We start from the raw sequence: 18,397 nt of genomic DNA, 5'->3' as shown, positions 1-18,397 counted from the left end.
TCTTTTTTATGGCTGAATAGTACTCCATTGAGCATATGTACCATGTTTTCTTTATCAACCTGTCTGTTGATGGACACTTAGGTTGTTTTCACATCTTGGCTATTGTGAATAGCATTGCAAAAAAAAAAAAAAAAAAAAAAAAAAGAGGGTGCAGATATCTCACTGATATACTGATTTCCATGATTTTGGGTATATATCTAGCAGTGGGACTGCTGGATCATACAGTAGTTCTATTATTAGCTTTCTGAGGAACCTCCATACTGTTCTCCATAGTGGCTGTACTAATTTACATTACCAAGAACAGTGTATGGGGAGGTTCCCCTTCCTCCACATCCTCACTAGCATTCATTATTGCCTCTCTTTTGGATAAAAGCCATTTTAAGTGGGGTGAGTTGTACAACAAATTACTGTGACTGTAATAATTTACATTATTAATTCAACTGCAGTGAGAATCACATTCTTATTGCACAGTTTTGAGTCCTTTCTCTGATGCTCAATGATGTTGAGCCCCTTTTTATATACCTGTTTGCCATTATATGTTTTCTTCTTTTTTTTTTTTTTTTTGAGGTCACTTTGTTGCCCAGGCTGGAGTGCAGTGGCATGAACATGGCTCACCTCAGCCTCCCAAGTAGCTGGGACTACAGACACATGCCATCACACCCAGCTAATTTATTTTTATTTTTTGTAGAGATGGGGTCTCCCTACATTATCCAGGCTGGTCTTGAATTCCTAGGCTCAAGTAGTCCTCCCATCCCAGTCTCCTTAAGTGCTGGGATTAGAGGTGCGAGCCACCATGCCTAGCCTGTATGTCTTCTTTTGGGATTTGTATGTCTATTCAGATCTTTTGCCCATTTTTTTTTAAACAGATTATTAGATTTTCTTTCCTATTGAGTTGTTTGAGCTCCTTATATATTCTGGTTATTAATCCTCCGTCAGATGGATAGTTTGCAAATATTTTCTCTCATTCTGTGGGCTGTCTCTTTACTTTGTTGATTGTTTCCTTTGCTGTGCAGAAGGTTTTTAATTTGATGTGATGCATAAAAAAAAATTCAAATTTTAGAATAAAACTACAGACATATTTTAGCAGATTACTAGTATCAAGATAATCTCAACAGATCCAAGACAAAAAAAAAGTGACCTTTAATGAAGAGGAAAGAGTGAGGGCCAAAATGTTTTCTTAATATATATAGTGTATTTCCATTCTAAGGAATATATCTTTATATACTTTAAGGTATTTTAAAATTGCTATGCAGAATCTTGGTTTTCTTATCATTCTTACACATTCTTACATCAAAAAGTATCATAATTTCCTTTAAAGCAAAATTAAATTAGTTGTCTTCAACCAGCCTTTATTTAAATTTTTAACTTGCACTATTGCCAAAACATACAGGCCAAGAGTTTAGAGAAAAAAATAAAGGCAAAGAAAGTGGGGAAAGGCACTGAGGCAATACGAAAACATTCAGAGAACAATGAGTACTGGGTGCAGCAAGAGCAGAGGCACCCTCCCTTCTCTAAAGGAACTTAAATGTCATATCGCATTGGAAACACTAATAAAGAGGCCAGAATATTATAACAAATTATAAAACACCAAGTTGTTCAACATAGGAAATGAGAAGAAAGAGACAGCCGTGAACTAGAGACTAATGGTGAGAAGTCTCGTGAAGGAGATGGCATTTAAGTCAGAGTCTGGAGTTGAGGTAGAATAACTTGAATAAACAGCAAAGTAGAAGATGGGCATTCTAAGCCAAGAGCAACAAACACAGGCCTTAAAATGGAACAAAGCATAGTATCTTAGCCAAGAGTAAGAAAGGCCTGCTTAAAGGATTAAGTAATTAAAGGATTCTTAAAGGAGATGCTAACACACATTTTTTCACTGAATCATGGATTATTATCCATATTTTAATATTTAATATTACTATCCATATTTTATAGGGTAGTAAACTGAGACACAGAAAGCTGAGTATCTTGCCCAGGGCCACATAATTACTTTATGAAGAGAATGTAGCACTCCTTCCACTCCCCACCCTGACTCACCGCAGGGAGCATGAGGTTGGACAGACTGAGCCGGGCAAGGTTATGGAGAAGACTTAATCCATCCACGAGAGGTCTGAGTATGTTGATGAAGTGATGACAGTACTGTTTCAAGAACATCAACCTTGCCGCAGTGAACAGATCTTAATTGACAGTGCTGAGTCAAGAAAACCACTTCGGAAGCTGGTGAAGTAATCTTCGAGAGAAGTGGTGAAAGCTCAGATTAGGGCAGTTACAGTGGGGCTACACAGAAAGAAACGAATACATTAGCTATGACAAAGAGAAGGTGACAAAATTAGTGCCTTGGTGGATGCAGGAGGTAAACAAATGAAGTTTAAAGTGAAAGGAAGTGTCACTCAAAGAAAAACAGATAGCATGGTTTATCACAAAATTTATCAAGCTGAACACCTTTTCCCCACCCTACTTTCCTCTCCAGCCATTTTCTCCTCCCTCTTGAGCCATTTTCTAACTTCTCACCCTATCCTTTCATTCATTCCTATTTTGAAGGCATCCTGTGGGTTGGACAGTGGGTTAGCCTATGACAAACAGAGATCACAAAACAGTAATAGCAACAAAAATATATTCATTAAGTGCTTATTCTATGCATGTAAATCATTGTTCTAAACGCTTTATATTTACTAACTCATTTGACTCCTGCTACAACTCCATAGAGTATGAAAAATTATAATCCCTACTTTAGAGAGGAGGACACTGAGATGAAACCTCACAGTAAATGGTGGAGCCTGGATTGTAACCCCGGCAGTCTGACCCCAGAGCCCACCCACTTACCCTGCTACACTACCCTCAAAAGCCTTCAAGCAGTTTCCATATTTCTGTGGCTTCCATCACAGTACAGTCCTAGAAGTTTCAGAAAAATTGATATAGGAGTGTTTGTAGATTTAAGATCCCTGAATTTTGGAAGTTTACCAATGAGAAGACATGAACTTTATCAATTGATATCTTAGTTGTCCAACAATTAGCTATCTGAGAAGAGGGTACCAAATCTATCAAATAATGATACAATTTTCCACTTTGTTTCCACTCTGTGGGTAGTAATCACAAAAGTATATTAAGCAATTTGCACAGTCACAGAACAGTAAAAAGAAAATGCCTGACTCTTAAACTTGGTGACAAACAACACAAAATTCTAAATATTTAGATCAATCTTGCCATCTTGAGATATAACCTGCATTACCAGATTTGTCCTTCTGCAACTACCTAAACTATGTATTATATCTCAATTATATGTATTATATCTCAATCAGAAAAGGAAACTTGCAAATAGAATTTTCAGCTAGAAACTTCAAAAGAGGATTTTACTTGGAGCAAAATAAGGAAGAAATAAAAAGGATCCAAATCCCAATAGTGAGACAAGTCAAACTGATAACTAACTTGAATCCACAACATGCTTCTAGAGCTCCGGCCAAATTAACCCCATGCAAATAGCACCTATACCCGTCTTAACCACGACTCAAAGTTCAGAAGCAATTAAAGAAGAAATTGATAAACTGGACAACATGAAAATAAAATACCATAAGCAAAGTCATCAATTCCAATATTGGGTATGCATCATGAATTTCCCCACCACTACTCAATTAAAACTGTCCTCTGGAAGGATGCCAATGGTTCCAAACTGCTTTCCTCAATCCATCTTTTCATTGACCTCCCGGGTGAGCACCTTACCCATGTTCTCTTCTCCCTTGGCTTCACTGATCCTCTTTCCCCCTTTCCCTGGTCCTAGATGTCCTTCTTTTCAGGATTATTCTCTAGCTCTACTTCTTCTTCCCAGCCCCTAAAGTGACTCCAAAAGTTCAGAATTAGACCTTCTGTACATTTCTCTCTAAATTCCTTCCCTTAGGGATCCTAACTACCCCCAAAGTCTGCTATTCTGAATCTCTCTCCTTAACTGCAGTCCCATAATTGCTTAAAGACATGTTTACATGAATATCCTGGTATTACCTCAAATTCACGTCTTAAACCAAAACTCATCCTCAATCCCAAACTTTACTTCACTGTTCTTTCATTGTGCACTCACACCACACATACACACACACACATGCACTAGACTGTTAGACAACCTCTCTGTAATTCCTCGGAACCCTGAACATTGCTCAAATGTAGCCCAGATTACCGTATATTATAATCTCTGATTCATGGGTATGTTTGTTTGCCTCTCCAAGTAGATTGTAAACTCCTTGAAGGGTAGGAGCTGTATCTTGGTCACCTATGCATTCCCCAAGCCATATTGCAGATGCTCAATAAAACCTGCTGAAGGAATGAATAAATTAATATATACAGATGATCTACTCCAGCCAAACTGGTCACTTAGTGTCTCCACTTGCTTGGCATTTTCACAGTCCTGACTTCCCAGAAGTCTTCTCTCTGCTGTTGCACCCATGAAAAGTCCTACTCATTCTTACAAGACTCAGCTTAAATTTCAACTGCACCATGAAACTTTGTCAGTTGGCCCCATTCCAACATGACCCCTTGCTCATTAGTCTTAAGAACGCCAGTCTGGTGTCATGAAAACTAGCACCTTTGTAACTGTATCTCTTGATTCAAAACCAGGCTGTGTGTCATCACACAGACACTGCTGATATATAAACAAATACATACATAATCTGGCAAATTTCTAAAACTTTTTAAGGTTTAGGTTTTTTAGCTGTTAAACAAGGTAATAATACCTATCTTAGAGAATCTAGGGCAGGATTAAAGAAAAGTAAATCATCTAGATCATAGCAGATATTCAGGAAATGTTAACTCCTTCCCCCTACACATCCAAGACCCACCATCATTTTCCATTTACATAGCATACAGTGCTTAAGCTGATGGTATATGTCATGTCTCCTCAATTAGGCTGTAACTACTGGCAAGATCCATAAGGACAGGAGCTGTATCTCATTCATTTTTCTATATTTTAAATACCTACCAATGCACTTTACATAGAGACACAATAAAAATTGAGCACAATGAAAATACAGTTACAGTGGATTATAGCAATCAAGTGTAAATAGTGCCAAGACTAGAATCATAAATGTTCATCCAATTTAGCTGTAAAATTATTATGTGGCACCTCTTAATTTTACTCATGCCAAAGGCTGATTTCAACAAATGACAGTGTGAATAAAGACAAATCAATTTCTACAGTATACAAGTTAATAAGTAATCTTTGGTAATAACAGTAAAGGTAGCTTAAATTAAATGTTATAGTATTAGAAGGCCCTCCATACCTGTATTTGTTCTCATGTACTTTCATGCAAAGATTCCCTTTCATATATTCTTTGGTTTAATATGATTGTAACAGAGATCTCTTCATACCACTTGTTAATTAACTGAAAGGAGATTGGGATTTTTATATTTTCCACTGAGGGAAGAAATTATAGGCTAATACTAAAACAAAATTGGTAATACTAAGATCCAAAACTTGTGCTAATTACAGGTAAAATCAATCAAAATATCTTTTTAATTAAAATGTTTCTTTCCAAAAAGGTTTCATTAATATCAAGGTTTCAACATGTTCTCTGAAGTTATTGGAGTTTTTTCTCTTCCTATCCTATTTATCATAGCCTTCTTTAACTGTAGGTTATCTTCATCAAGAATCAATTCCCATGGTTGGGTTTCAGTTTTTCTTTTAACTACTGCCCCATTTGCATGTGCTAACAAGTTGGAAGAGTTGCGATTTGCTGGGTAGTAACCTCCACTTTAACAATCAACATTTGATTAATGCTCCCAACCACACTCCCCTTCCCTACAGAAACTATTTCTGTAGTTTTCATAAACCAAAATGTGCAGCCATAAACTTAATTTGAAAAAACAATTACTAAAGGTAGAGTGTGTGCCAAATCATTACCCTTTCAATATTTTCATGATTCTAAGTTCTTTTTGTTTTGCTCTTTTTCCCCATTTGGAGAAGTTTATGGTGAGAATTAGAGTCATTCATTTCCATTAGACCAAATCCACTGGAGCAGATAATATATATACACATTGGTAAAGTAGAAAAGAACCAAGGAGTTAAAAGACCAAGCTTCTAATTGCAGTTCAACCACCTGTTACATATCTTCAGGAAAAAAATCACAACCTCTCAACTTCAACCTCCTCTTCTATAAATTAGAAATAACAATAACCACGCCTGTAACCCCAGCACTTTGGGAGGCCAAGGCGGGAAGATCAAGAGGTCAGGAGACCGAGACCACCCTGGCTAACATGATGAAACCTTGCCTCTACTAAAAATACAAAAAATTAGCCGGGCATGGTGGCACACACCTGTAGTCCCAGCTACTCAGGAGGCTGAGGCAGGAGAATGGCATGAACCCGGGAGGTGGAGCTTGCAGTGAGCCGAGATGGCGCCACTGCACTCCAGCCTGGGCGACAGAGCAAGACTCCGTCTAAAAAAAAAAAAAGAAAGAAAAGAAATAATAATAACCACCATTCCTATCTCAACAGCTTGTTCTAGAAATTTTTAAATCACAGTATCACAAACAGCACTACATAATTGTAAAACATGTATGAATATATACATCCAAACAGCAATGTCATAGCCTATGGGTAGATATAATCTTATACAATATACCAAAATCCCAATTTACTTCACTAGACAAACTGTTATACCAAATTCTGTACACAATATATCCAAGAAAATGTGTTTTTTTAATTGAGAAACTGAACCTAGCTTGGGAACACATGTGCACAGTCTAGTTCATAATATTTGGTGCAAGTATCGTTCTCTAACACGGATTTACATTTTTGCAAGCAAATTTTTACTTGCAATCACAACATATCCAAATTTTCCCTTTTTACTCAATCAGAACTTAGTGTAAAGTACTACAAGTTAGTTCTTCGGATTTCATGCTAAGAAAATAATGCAGATTTTCTGCATTATTATGGTCTTCACAGAAACCTTAACTATGATGAATTTAAAAGTGCAAAATAATCCAGGATAACTTTATGATTTCAGATTTTTTAATGTTAAAAATAATGCCATCATTAATTAGAAAATTCTAAAATCATTACTTCCACTTTCTTAGGTAAAATATCAATATACTCTCATTTGCCAAATAAATTAAAAGATCTCCTACAAACACAATCTCCTAAATTGTGGTTTTATGGCTTTAATGTTTTATGTGTGGCAACTATTGATGCTAGTTAAATTTTTAGAAACTTTTTCTTTTTGATTCCCTACAGTTGTCTACAAGAACCTTATTATAGCATGATCCTGCCAGACTTTATGCTATTTGTTGTTCCAATTAAAACTGTTTAAAACATGAATTTGAAAAAATCTTATTTTAACTATAATTTTGTAGCTGAAACTTTTTTTTCTAAACTTTGCAAACATTCTATGCAACCTGAATTAGTGCTGAGAAAAATGGATCTTAACGGTTGCTCAATGTTCTTCAACAGGTGAAAAGCATAATAAAACATGCTCATCTGAACTCCACCCATTTTCATTTTCAACATAGCAAACCTCCTGTTTATTCTTAGGGCAAATTCAAAATTGTACATATTGGGATTGGTTATTACTGAAGATAATTTATGCAATCATAAGCCAAAGATGCTAAGTTGGCAAAAAGAAAACCACGCAAGTAAGCAAACTCTAACACATGTGGACACACCCTCTCAGTATATAAAGGCTTGTCACTGTCCTTGGTAGCAGGCACTCCCTGGGCTAAACAGCATCACCATGTCTGTTCGATACAGCTCAAGCAAGCACTACTCTTCCTCCCGCAGTGGAGGAGGAGGAGGAGGAGGAGGAGGGTCATCCCTAAGAATTTCGAGCAGCAAAGGCTCCCTTGGTGGAGGATTTAGCTCAGGGGGGTTCAGTGGTGGCTCTTTTAGCCGTGGGAGCTCTGGTGGTGGCTGCTTTGGGGGCTCATCAGGTGGCTATGGAGGATCAGGAGGTTTTGGTGGAGGTAGCTTTCGTGGAAGCTATGGAAGTAGCAGCTTTGGTGGGGGTTATGGAGGAAGCTTTGGAGGGGGCAGTTTCGGAGGTGGCAGCTTTGGTGGGGGCAGCTTTGGTGGAGGCGGCTTTGGAGGAGGCTTTGGTGGTGGATTTGGAGGAGATGGTGGCCTTCTCTCTGGAAATGAAAAAGTAACCATGCAGAATCTGAATGACCGCCTGGCTTCCTACTTGGACAAAGTTCGGGCTCTGGAAGAATCAAACTATGAGCTGGAAGGCAAAATCAAGGAGTGGTATGAAAAGCATGGCAACTCACATCAGGGGGAGCCTCGTGACTACAGCAAATACTACAAAACCATCGATGACCTTAAAAATCAGGTAAGAGGTATTTTTAAATCCAGCTTTAAGTATCTTGTCCATGTAATCCAGACAGATGAATCTTAAATTAAGCACAATGTGGCTGTTCACTATGTTTACCTATGTTACTTTCTTGCTTCAAAAATAACCCAGTCTCATCAAAGACAAACATCTGTGAAAGTATGGTCATGGCAATCTTCATCCAGCAAGTGTGCTACTTGTCTTAAGAAGATGGCAGATTACTAAGCACTTTTGAGGTTTTAATGAGCATACAATGAGTCCACAGTTAAAATATGCTAGGCCATTTACAAATGTAGAAACTGAAAAAAAAAATCATGAAGTGAATCAGAACAAAATGTTATTCAGACTGATAACAAGCCATATTCAGCACCAACATGGCAAGAAAAATGAATTTTCCAGTATGAAAATGGGACACTGCTTGCCTCTAAGGAATTTCTGAATTGTACCTACTGTGTACCAGTTCAGAGTGTATTTATTTATTAGTATTTATCATGAGTTAAACAAATGCAGGTGTGAGTCAGCCAAAGCATGGCTGAAATACATGGAAATCACATAGCCTAAAAGAGGAGGGCACACTTACAGGAATACATCTATATAATTCCAGTTAGTTTTCAGAAAGGAATAATTCGTGTACAGAAATACAAGACTGGAGAAATTCCAAGAGAACAAATAATTCAAAGTTAAGTATATGGGTAAGCCTGCAATATTTCATATTTAAAATAAAAAATTTTCCCAAGATTTTGTAAGAGAACAACATAAAAGTGCAGAGTTCATCTATGTCACCACAAAAGCCATATCTGCATCTGACCTCTTCTTAAATAACTGTGCCTCTCCCTCCAGATTCTCAACCTAACAACTGATAATGCCAATATCCTGCTTCAGATCGACAATGCCAGGCTGGCAGCTGATGACTTCAGGCTGAAGTAAGTTAAGTGATCGTTGTATAATACTATCACAACCAATACATCAGTCGTTTTTAACAATGACTTGGGATGCCCACAATAACATTTACATTTTCCTGAATTCACCCAAAGTTAAATAGTATTGGAGTTATCTGAGAAATTTTCCATGTCAGTGTTACCTTTTTGGCAATATTAAAGGAAGAAAATGCATTTTAAAGTAACTGCTAAGCTTTTTTCCATTAAACCACTATTACTTCTAAGAGAACTGTACATGACAAATAGTGCCATTACATGAGATCAACTATGTATTTGCTTTTTAAATAGTCTCTGCCCAGATACATCTCCCCTATATAAGTTATATCCAGTATTGATATCATGCTTGTTTCAGGTATGAGAATGAGGTAGCTCTGCGCCAGAGCGTGGAGGCTGACATCAACGGCCTGCGTAGGGTGCTGGATGAGCTGACCCTGACCAAGGCTGACCTGGAGATGCAGATTGAGAGCCTGACTGAAGAGCTGGCCTATCTGAAGAAGAACCACGAGGAGGTGACACAAAAGTTATACTTTTCCTTGCCAAAAGAGAGTTCATTATGGTCCTCGTGTAGCCATTAAATCTTTCTGTTCCTCAAACAGGAAATGAAAGACCTTCGAAATGTGTCCACTGGTGATGTGAATGTGGAAATGAATGCTGCCCCAGGTGTTGATCTAACTCAACTTCTGAATAACATGAGAAGCCAATATGAACAACTTGCTGAACAAAACCGCAAAGACGCTGAAGCCTGGTTCAATGAAAAGGTAAAGTAATCTTCCTTTATAGTGAAACTCATGGAGGTTTTATCATTTCAGAATTTCCTCACACTTTTCCCTGTTTTTAATACTCTAGAGCAAGGAACTGACTACAGAAATTGATAGTAACATTGAACAGATATCCAGCTATAAATCTGAGATTACCGAATTGAGACGTAATGTACAAGCTCTGGAGATAGAACTACAGTCCCAACTGGCCCTGGTATGTTAACTCTCATGAAATGACTTCAACTTTATCATACAAAGTTTCATGCTCACCTAAGAATATGCAATACAACAAAAAAATGCAGAGTTGAAGGTAAGAAAGAGAAAACAAAGTGAAGCTCTATGTTAATGGAGGAAAAGTACTACTGGCGTTGATCTAAAAGTGCTGAAACTGAAATAGTGCCATTAAACATAAAACAAATTCTGTTCATTTTCTTATTCTTCTATATAATGCCTTACTAAATAATCAAATAAGGGTCACTATACTCAACTGAACAAGGAAGTCACTAAGCCACAAAAAAATCCGTTTCAGAAACAATCCCTGGAAGCCTCCTTGGCAGAAACAGAAGGTCGCTACTGTGTGCAGCTCTCACAGATTCAGGCCCAGATCTCCGCTCTGGAAGAACAGTTGCAACAGATTCGAGCTGAAACCGAGTGCCAGAATACTGAATACCAACAACTCCTGGATATTAAGATCCGACTGGAGAATGAAATTCAAACCTACCGCAGCCTGCTAGAAGGAGAGGGAAGGTAAATTTTAAAATGAAAAGTTATCCCAGTTTCTTTTATTCAATATTCCAGATAGCAAGGCTTATCTAAACCCCAAGAAGATGCCAGAGAATGAGAGGAAGGGAGGAGAGGGTGTAGAGTACAGAAAAAGGAGTACGCAACCGCAATCTCACTTTCTCATGAATTTGGCCCAAAATGATTCTTAAGAGTTCTGTGAACATAACATTGTTTTCAAAGGATGGGTTTTAAAATATATACCTGGCAGGGTTTTAAAATATATTCCTGGCAGGGTTTTATTTTCTCAACACATGTTTTGCTTATTTTCTAAATTAACGGCAACTGGAAAGCTACCCACCGTTTTCCAACGTTAGAGATAACCGAATGTGACCTCACCCCGTTTAGTTCCGGAGGCGGCGGACGCGGCGGCGGAAGTTTCAGCGGCGGCTACGGCGGCGGAAGCTCCGGCGGCGGAAGCTCTGGCGGCGGCTACGGCGGCGGCCACGGCGGTAGTTCCGGCGGCGGCTACGGAGGCAGTTCCGGCGGCAGCTACGGAGGCGGAAGCTCCGGCGGCGGAAGCTCCGGCGGCGGCTACGGGGGCGGAAGCTCCAGCGGCGGCCACGGCGGCAGTTCCGGCGGTGGCTACGGGGGCGGAAGTTCCGGCGGCGGCGGGGGCGGCAGCTCCGGCGGCGGCTACGGCGGCGGCAGCTCCAGCGGAGGCCACAAGTCCTCCTCTTCCGGGTCCGTGGGCGAGTCTTCATCTAAGGGACCAAGGTCAGCAGAAACTAGCTGGGGTAATCAGAATTAGTTTTAACTTCCTGTGATGGTTTTTTTTGCGCTTTAAGCTCTAGAATTGTTTTAAAAAATTAAAAATCTTAGAGACGGTTCCGTTTGCATTTGTTCACAAACTCCTCTTAACACCAGCCGTGAAAAATGGCATGATCAAAATGCCATACCTTAAGCATTTTTTTGGGCTTAACAATGTAAAGTTGATATTTCCTTCTTTTTACAATATTTGCTTGTTAATTACTAAGGATCCCTACAGACTGTTTAAAATTTTTTTTCCATCATTCACACAGATACTAACAAAACCAGAGTAATCAAGACAATTATTGAAGAGGTGGCACCCGACGGTAGAGTCCTTTCATCTATGGTTGAATCAGAAACCAAGAAACACTACTATTAAACAGCATCAAGAGGAAAGAATCTGCCTTCACACAGACCATTATTTACAGATGCATGGAAAGCAAAGTCTCCAAGAAAACTCTTGTGTCTTGATGGTCTATGGAAATAGACCTTGAAAATAAGGTGTCTACAAGGTGTTTGTGGTTTCTGTATTTCTTCTTTTCACTTTACCAGAAAGTGTTCTTTAATGGAAAGAAAAACTACTTTCTGTTCTCATTTACTAATGAATTTCAATAAACTTTCTTACTGATGCAAACTATCCCAATTTGTCAGAATTTATCTTTACTTAAGTACATAATACTCTTTAAAATTAAAGATTAGTAACCCATAGCAGTTGAAGGTTGATGTATCCAGAAATTCGGAAGACAGAACTATTGTCATGCCTTTTCTGAGTAAGTTTTTAAATCATGTATGTTCAGACCACCGTCAGTAAATTCACTGAGTAAAAAAGTCTGTAAATCCCCAATATTACTCTTTAAGATAAACAATATGTGGAAGGCTCCCAGCTCTGTGGCTTTAAATTATTTCAATCCTGGAAATTCTGGAATATCTCAAATAAAACCCCCAAAATAATAATAATTGGAAATTTTATATTTTCTAATTACCTGACTTCTCACATTTGCCTTTTCTTACTTTCTTCCAGTTACTATACTTCTTCCCAATTGTTATATAGCTTGACATATCTTCTGACACCACCCAAGTAAAATCATATCACCCCCAACAAAATTATTTTATGTCCATCAGATGAACATGAGAAACACTGTCAGAAAGTAGTGACGCCAGTGTAACCAAAAGGACACGACTAGGTCTCTGCCTTCCCCAACTGTGCCCAGTGATCAGGACTAAAGACCTTGTACTTTCATAGTCAGCCCAATCACATCCCTCAGCCAATAAGAACCCAACCAACATTACTTAGTACTCTACTGGGGATCCTATGAAGGGAATGAGCTGGCGTGTCCCTTAGACTACCTTGTGTCCTCTGATGAGTTCTTGGATTACTCATGTCCACCAAGTAGCAGCTTTCCTCAGTATCCTTGATTTGAGCTCCAGATCTGAGCCCTGATCCCCATGCCATTTGTTGGCACTCCACTGTGTAGACGCTACCCTCTGTACCCCAAATTGATGACAGGAGCGTTGTTTCAATGGGATGGATTTCCCTATAGTCAAGGCTTCATAACCTGCTTAGCACCAAATATTAGCACAGCCCAGAGGCTCTCCATTTTCGTTCATGTGCCTCTAAATGCCTAAATGTCTAAATGCTCACGTGCCTCTGGATATTTGTACCAGCCAACCTTCTTGAGAGCCAGTCTTCTCAGGTCTACTATTGAAGTCCCAACACGCCTCACTGCGTAGAGCCCTGAGACACTGAAGTCCTTACGTTGCTGTGTAAGGACTCTGAACTCCTACTGTGTAAATAGTGCTATACTGCCTGCTGTTCAGAAACACCATCTTTTAAAATATGTATTATAAGGTTAACCAAATCCCTGGGACCTATTGTATTTATAATCTGAGGTTACCATTCACCTTATTCTGAAGAAATAGATTTTTTATATTCAATACCACTGATATGAGGCAAATACACATATGTTACTATGAGATAGCAGTGCTTGCCATTAAGTTTGTCTCTTCTACCCATTCTGCCTTCCTCCCCCAAGCCACAATCTTAGCAGTCAGAGTCCTCTATGTGGTTGGATGGTGACCCAAACTTTCATTCCTGAAAAGTCTGCATACGTTGTGGCCCTGTCTTCTTACCATTTCAATCTTGCAATACCTCCTTAAACAATTATTTATATTCTCTCTGATAAAGTAAATACTTTATCTCAGATAAACAGCTGCTTTCTTGACTGGACTTGGATAACTATGGTTTGTTTTTGGTTTTTTTTGTTGTTGTTGTTTTTTTTAATGAGACAAAGTCTCACTGTGTTGCCCATGCGGGTCTTGAACTGGGCTCAAGCAATCCTCCCACCTCAGTCTCTGAGTAGCTGGGATTATAGGCACATACCACAGTGCCCAACACTATGGTTTAATAAAGTAATCTGTCTAAACAAGCCACTTGACTTTAATAAAGACATTGGTATTTATAGTAAAAAAATTTACAGAATTATTTTTTAAAATTATTAAATAGCACAGGGCACTATTTTTACCAAATAAATTTGCATGTACCTATTAATCAAAAAAATCTGTACGCATTCTTACGTACAGATTCTAAAGTCATTACAGAATCCTGCTATTTAAGCAGGGTAGTGCCTAATTAGATTGGCAGAGCCAATTTGGCACCCATGTCGAAAAATATTACACAATAAAAGCCTGTTTCTTCAAAGATGTTCTCTCATGATGCTAAAGGCCTAAAAGCTTTGCACCCTAATCTTGGTGCCCATGATGGCTTGATATTTTGCTTGGGAGTGAAGAAATAGCTTTGTTAGGGTCATCTTTATCAGGGAAGTAACTCGATTAAGGTTAAATAGGATGCATCTAATATTTCTCATCTATATTGCATTTTGAGAATGGGAATTAGGGAAAGAGCTTATTCATGGTTTATGAGCATGCAACTGAAACACAGTGATCCCTGGACTTCCTATCCTGGCACTGGCATTTACAAATTATGTACCTTTGGACAAGTTACTTCAACCCTTCTGAGTCTGTTTACTTACCTATACAATAAGGATAGCTACCTTATATGAGGTAGCTGTGGTTAAACTAAGCTTGACAATGAAAATAATGATAATAATAGCCTTTAAATCACACCAGGTATTGTTCTGGGTAAATGATGGATGGATAGATAGGTAGGTAGGTGGGTAAGTGGGTGGATGGATAGATAGATAGATAGATAGATAGATAGATAGATAGATAGATAGATAGATAGATGATAGATAAAGATAGGTAGGTAGACTCAGTACATGTAACATGTATATGAACTCATTTAAGCTTAGCTACTACCCTACAGTTTATTTTCAACACAGAACCATAGTTATCCTTTTGAAATGTAAGTCTAATTATATTAGATCAAATTGTAAGTCTAATTATATTTGATCAAAGTTCTTTGATGTCTCTCCATTTCTCTTTTGATGTTACCTTGGTTAACATACTTTAGCAAGATGGTCTTCCTTACCTCCTTCAAGCCTTTGCACAGTTGTCACTTTCTCTTTGAGACCTACCCTGATTTTCCCCTTAAAATTTTACCCGCCAATCTCCCAACTCCCCTATCTGCTCCACTTTTTTTTTATTATTTTTATACTTTAAGTTCTAGGGTACATGTGCAGAATGTGAAGGTTTGTTACGTAGTTATACGTGTGCCATGTTGGTTGGCTGCACCCATTAACTTGTCATTTACATTAGGTATTTCCCCTAATTCTATCCTTCCCCCAGCCCTCCACCCCACAACAGGTGTGTGATGTTCCCCACCCTGTGTCCATGTGTTCTCATTGTTCAACTCCCACCTATGAGTGAGAACGTGTGGTGTTTGGTTTTCTGTCCTCGTGATAGTTTGCTCAGAATGATGGTTTCCAGCTTCATCCATATCCCTGAAAAGGACATGAACTCATCCTTTTTTATGGCTGCATAGTATTGCCTGGTGTATATGTGCCACAGTCTCTTAATCCATTCTATCATTGCTGGACATTTGGGTTGCTTCCAAGACTTTGCTATTGTGAATAGTGCCACAGTAAACATACGTGTGCATGTGTCTTTATAGCAGCATGATTTATAGTCCTTTGGGTATATACCCTGTAATGGGATGGCTGGGTCAAATGGTATTTCTAGTTCTAGATCCCTGAGGAATCGCCACACTGACTTCCACAATGGTTGAACTAGTTTACAGTCCCACCAACAGTGTAAAAGTGTTCCTATTTCTCCACATCCTCTCCAGCACCTGTTGTTTTCTGACTTTTTAATGATTGCCATTCTAACTGGTGTGAGATGGTATCTCATTGTGGTTTTGATTTGCATTTCTCTGATGACCAGTGATGTTGAGCATTTTTTCATATGTCTGTTGGCTGCATAAACGTCTTCTTTTGAGAAGTCTGTTCATTTCCTTGGCCCACTTTTTGATGGGGTTGTTTGTTTTTTTCTTGTAAATTTGTTTAAGTTCTTTGTAGATTCTGGATGTTAGCCCTTTGTCAGATGGGTAGATTGCAAACATTTTCTCCCTTTCTATACGTTGCCTGTTCACTCTGATGATAGTTTCTTTTGCTGTGCAGAAGCTCTTTAGTTTAATTAGATCCCATTTGTCAATTTTGGCTTTTTTTGCCATTGCTTTTGGTGTTTCAGTCATGAAGTCTTTGCCTATGCCTATGTCCTGAATGGCATTGCCTAGGTTTTCCACTTTTTCTTTTTTTCACAGCACTGTTTCCAACTTACTATACAATGTATTTATTATTAGTCATCCTTTTCCCCTGCTAAACCGTACACTCCAGAAAGACAACGCTTGATCTTCATCTACTTTGTCCATTCATGTATCCTGAGGCACTAGAACAGTGACTAACACAGGTTAGGTACCAAAAATATAGTTTTTGAAGGAATGAACTCTGTGACATATATACTATTATTATCTCCATTTTACAGATGAAGAAACAAGCACAATTTAATTCATCACTGGAACTAAGAGTGTAGGAAATGATTATATATAAATGGACATTAGTATATGATAAAGGAAGAATCTAAAACACTAAGAAAGTAACGTTTATTCAGTAAATGATAAACTATTAAACCCATAACAAACATACTAGAAATAATCCAAATGAGTGTTTTAAACATCCATATAAGTAGTAAAAAAAAAAAAAGCAGAAAAAAATGTATAATCACATTTTTAAAATTTTGAAATAATTATAGACTCATTGGAAATTGCAAAAATAGTAGAGTCCAGTGTACTCTTGACTCACCTTTCCCACATAGAGACATCTTATATAGGCTAGGGTATAATATCTAAAATTTAAAAATTGGCATTGGTACATCACTGTTTAACTACAGAGCTTATTCAGTTTTTGTTTCTCCTAACCTGCATGTGTATTCACAAAATACAAATCTTATAAAGGACTGGCATATAGAATATAAATATAAAAAACTATAACTTAATAACAAGAAAAAAACTACAAACCAAAAAAAAAAAATTGTGTGTCTATGCAATTGTACCCCATGTATAGGTACAATTTTTGTACCACCACCCAAATCAAGATACAGAACTATTCCATAACCACAAAAGAACTCCTTCATGCTACCTTTTTGTATTCACATGTGTACCTCAACACTCCCTTCCCAGTTCCTGGCCCCCGGCAACTACTAATCTCCATCTCTGTAGTTTCACCATTTAAAGAATGCTATATAAGTGTAATCACACAGTATGTAGCCTTTTGAGACTGAACATCTGTGTACACGTTTTGGTGTGAACATACATTTTCATTTCTCTGGGATATATGTCCGAGCACATAATTGCTAGGTCATATGGTAGGTGCATGTTCAGTTTTGTAAGAAACCACCAAACTGTTGTCCAGAGAAGCTGTACCATTTTGTATTGCCACCAGCAATAAATGAGAGAGCCAATTTTTCTGCATCCTCATCAGTATTTGGCATTATCAGTATTTTTCTAATAGGTATGTACTTATAGCTCACTGAAGTTTTAATTTGTATTTCCCTAATGGAAAATGATGCTGAATAGCTTTTCTTTTTATTTTCTTTTTTTTCTCTCTCTCTTTTTTCTTGTTTTGAGACAAAGTCTTTCTCTGTCGCCCAGGCTGGAGTGCAGTGGAGCGATCTCGGCTCACCGCAACCTCTGCCTCCCAAGTTCAAGTGATTTTCCTACCTCACCCTCCTGAGTAGCTGGGATTACAGGCATGCGCCACCATGCCCAGCTAATTTTTGTATTTTTAGTAGAGATGGGGTCTCACCATGTCAGCCAGGCTGGTCTCAAACTCCTGACCTCGGGTGATCCACCCACTTCAGCCTCCCAAAGTGTTGGGATTACAGGCGTGAGCCACTGTGTCTGCCTTGAACAGCTTTTCATGTGGCTATTTGCCATCCGTATCTCCTCTTTGGTGAAACATCTGCTCATGTATTTTGACCATTATATAGCCCATTTGTATTTCGCTGTGTTCTTTTCACTTGGGATTACTTTGGCTATTCATGATCTTCATTGGTCCCATATGAATGTTAGAATAGTTTCTTCTACTTCTGTGAAAAATTACATTGGTGATTTGATAGGAATAGCATTGAACCTGTAGTTCGCTTTGGGCAGTATGGTCATTTTAACAATATTGACCCAATATCATTATTCACCCAATCCATGAGCATAGGATGTTTTTTCCATTTGTTTGTGTCATCTATTGAAAGTCACCATCAAAATAATTTTAAAAAGCCAAAGACTGGGAGAAAATAGTCACAAAATACAAATCTTATAAAGGACTGGCATATAGAATATAAATATAAAAAACTACAACTCAATAACAAGAAAAAAACCACAAACCAATTAAAAAATGGACAAAAGATTTGCACTGATACTT

At 38.2% G+C, this 18,397-nt stretch overlaps 1 protein-coding gene across 1 annotated transcript; it reads left to right on the top strand.

The window, feature by feature from the left end:
* Positions 1 to 7,708: 7,708 nt before the first annotated feature.
* KRT10 (keratin 10) lies at positions 7,709 to 12,165 on the top strand. The gene is made up of 8 exons (XM_002827589.5): positions 7,709 to 8,302; positions 9,143 to 9,225; positions 9,593 to 9,749; positions 9,837 to 9,998; positions 10,087 to 10,212; positions 10,528 to 10,745; positions 11,127 to 11,515; positions 11,801 to 12,165. The coding sequence occupies exons 1-8, from the start codon at positions 7,709 to 7,711 to the stop codon at positions 11,905 to 11,907; spliced, it is 1,836 nt and encodes a 611-aa protein (XP_002827635.4). The 3' UTR covers positions 11,908 to 12,165.
* The last annotated feature ends 6,232 nt before the right edge of the window (positions 12,166 to 18,397 follow it).

The sequence above is a fragment of the Pongo abelii genome, chromosome 19 (genome assembly GCF_028885655.2).
Source record: "Pongo abelii isolate AG06213 chromosome 19, NHGRI_mPonAbe1-v2.0_pri, whole genome shotgun sequence".
In the NCBI taxonomy this organism is placed as follows: domain Eukaryota; kingdom Metazoa; phylum Chordata; class Mammalia; order Primates; family Hominidae; genus Pongo; species Pongo abelii.
Note: the sequence above shows the minus strand (reverse complement) of the source record. Positions and strands in the feature narration are given on the sequence as shown.

Coding starts and splice junctions, on each gene's coding strand:
- KRT10 (XM_002827589.5), top strand. CDS start 7,709: ATGTCTGTTCGATACAGCTCAAGCAAGCACTACTCTTCCTCCCGCAGT. Junction 9,999..10,086: donor AAGCCTGGTTCAATGAAAAG/GTAAAGTAATCT, acceptor TTAATACTCTAG/AGCAAGGAACTGACTACAGA. Junction 10,213..10,527: donor TACAGTCCCAACTGGCCCTG/GTATGTTAACTC, acceptor AATCCGTTTCAG/AAACAATCCCTGGAAGCCTC.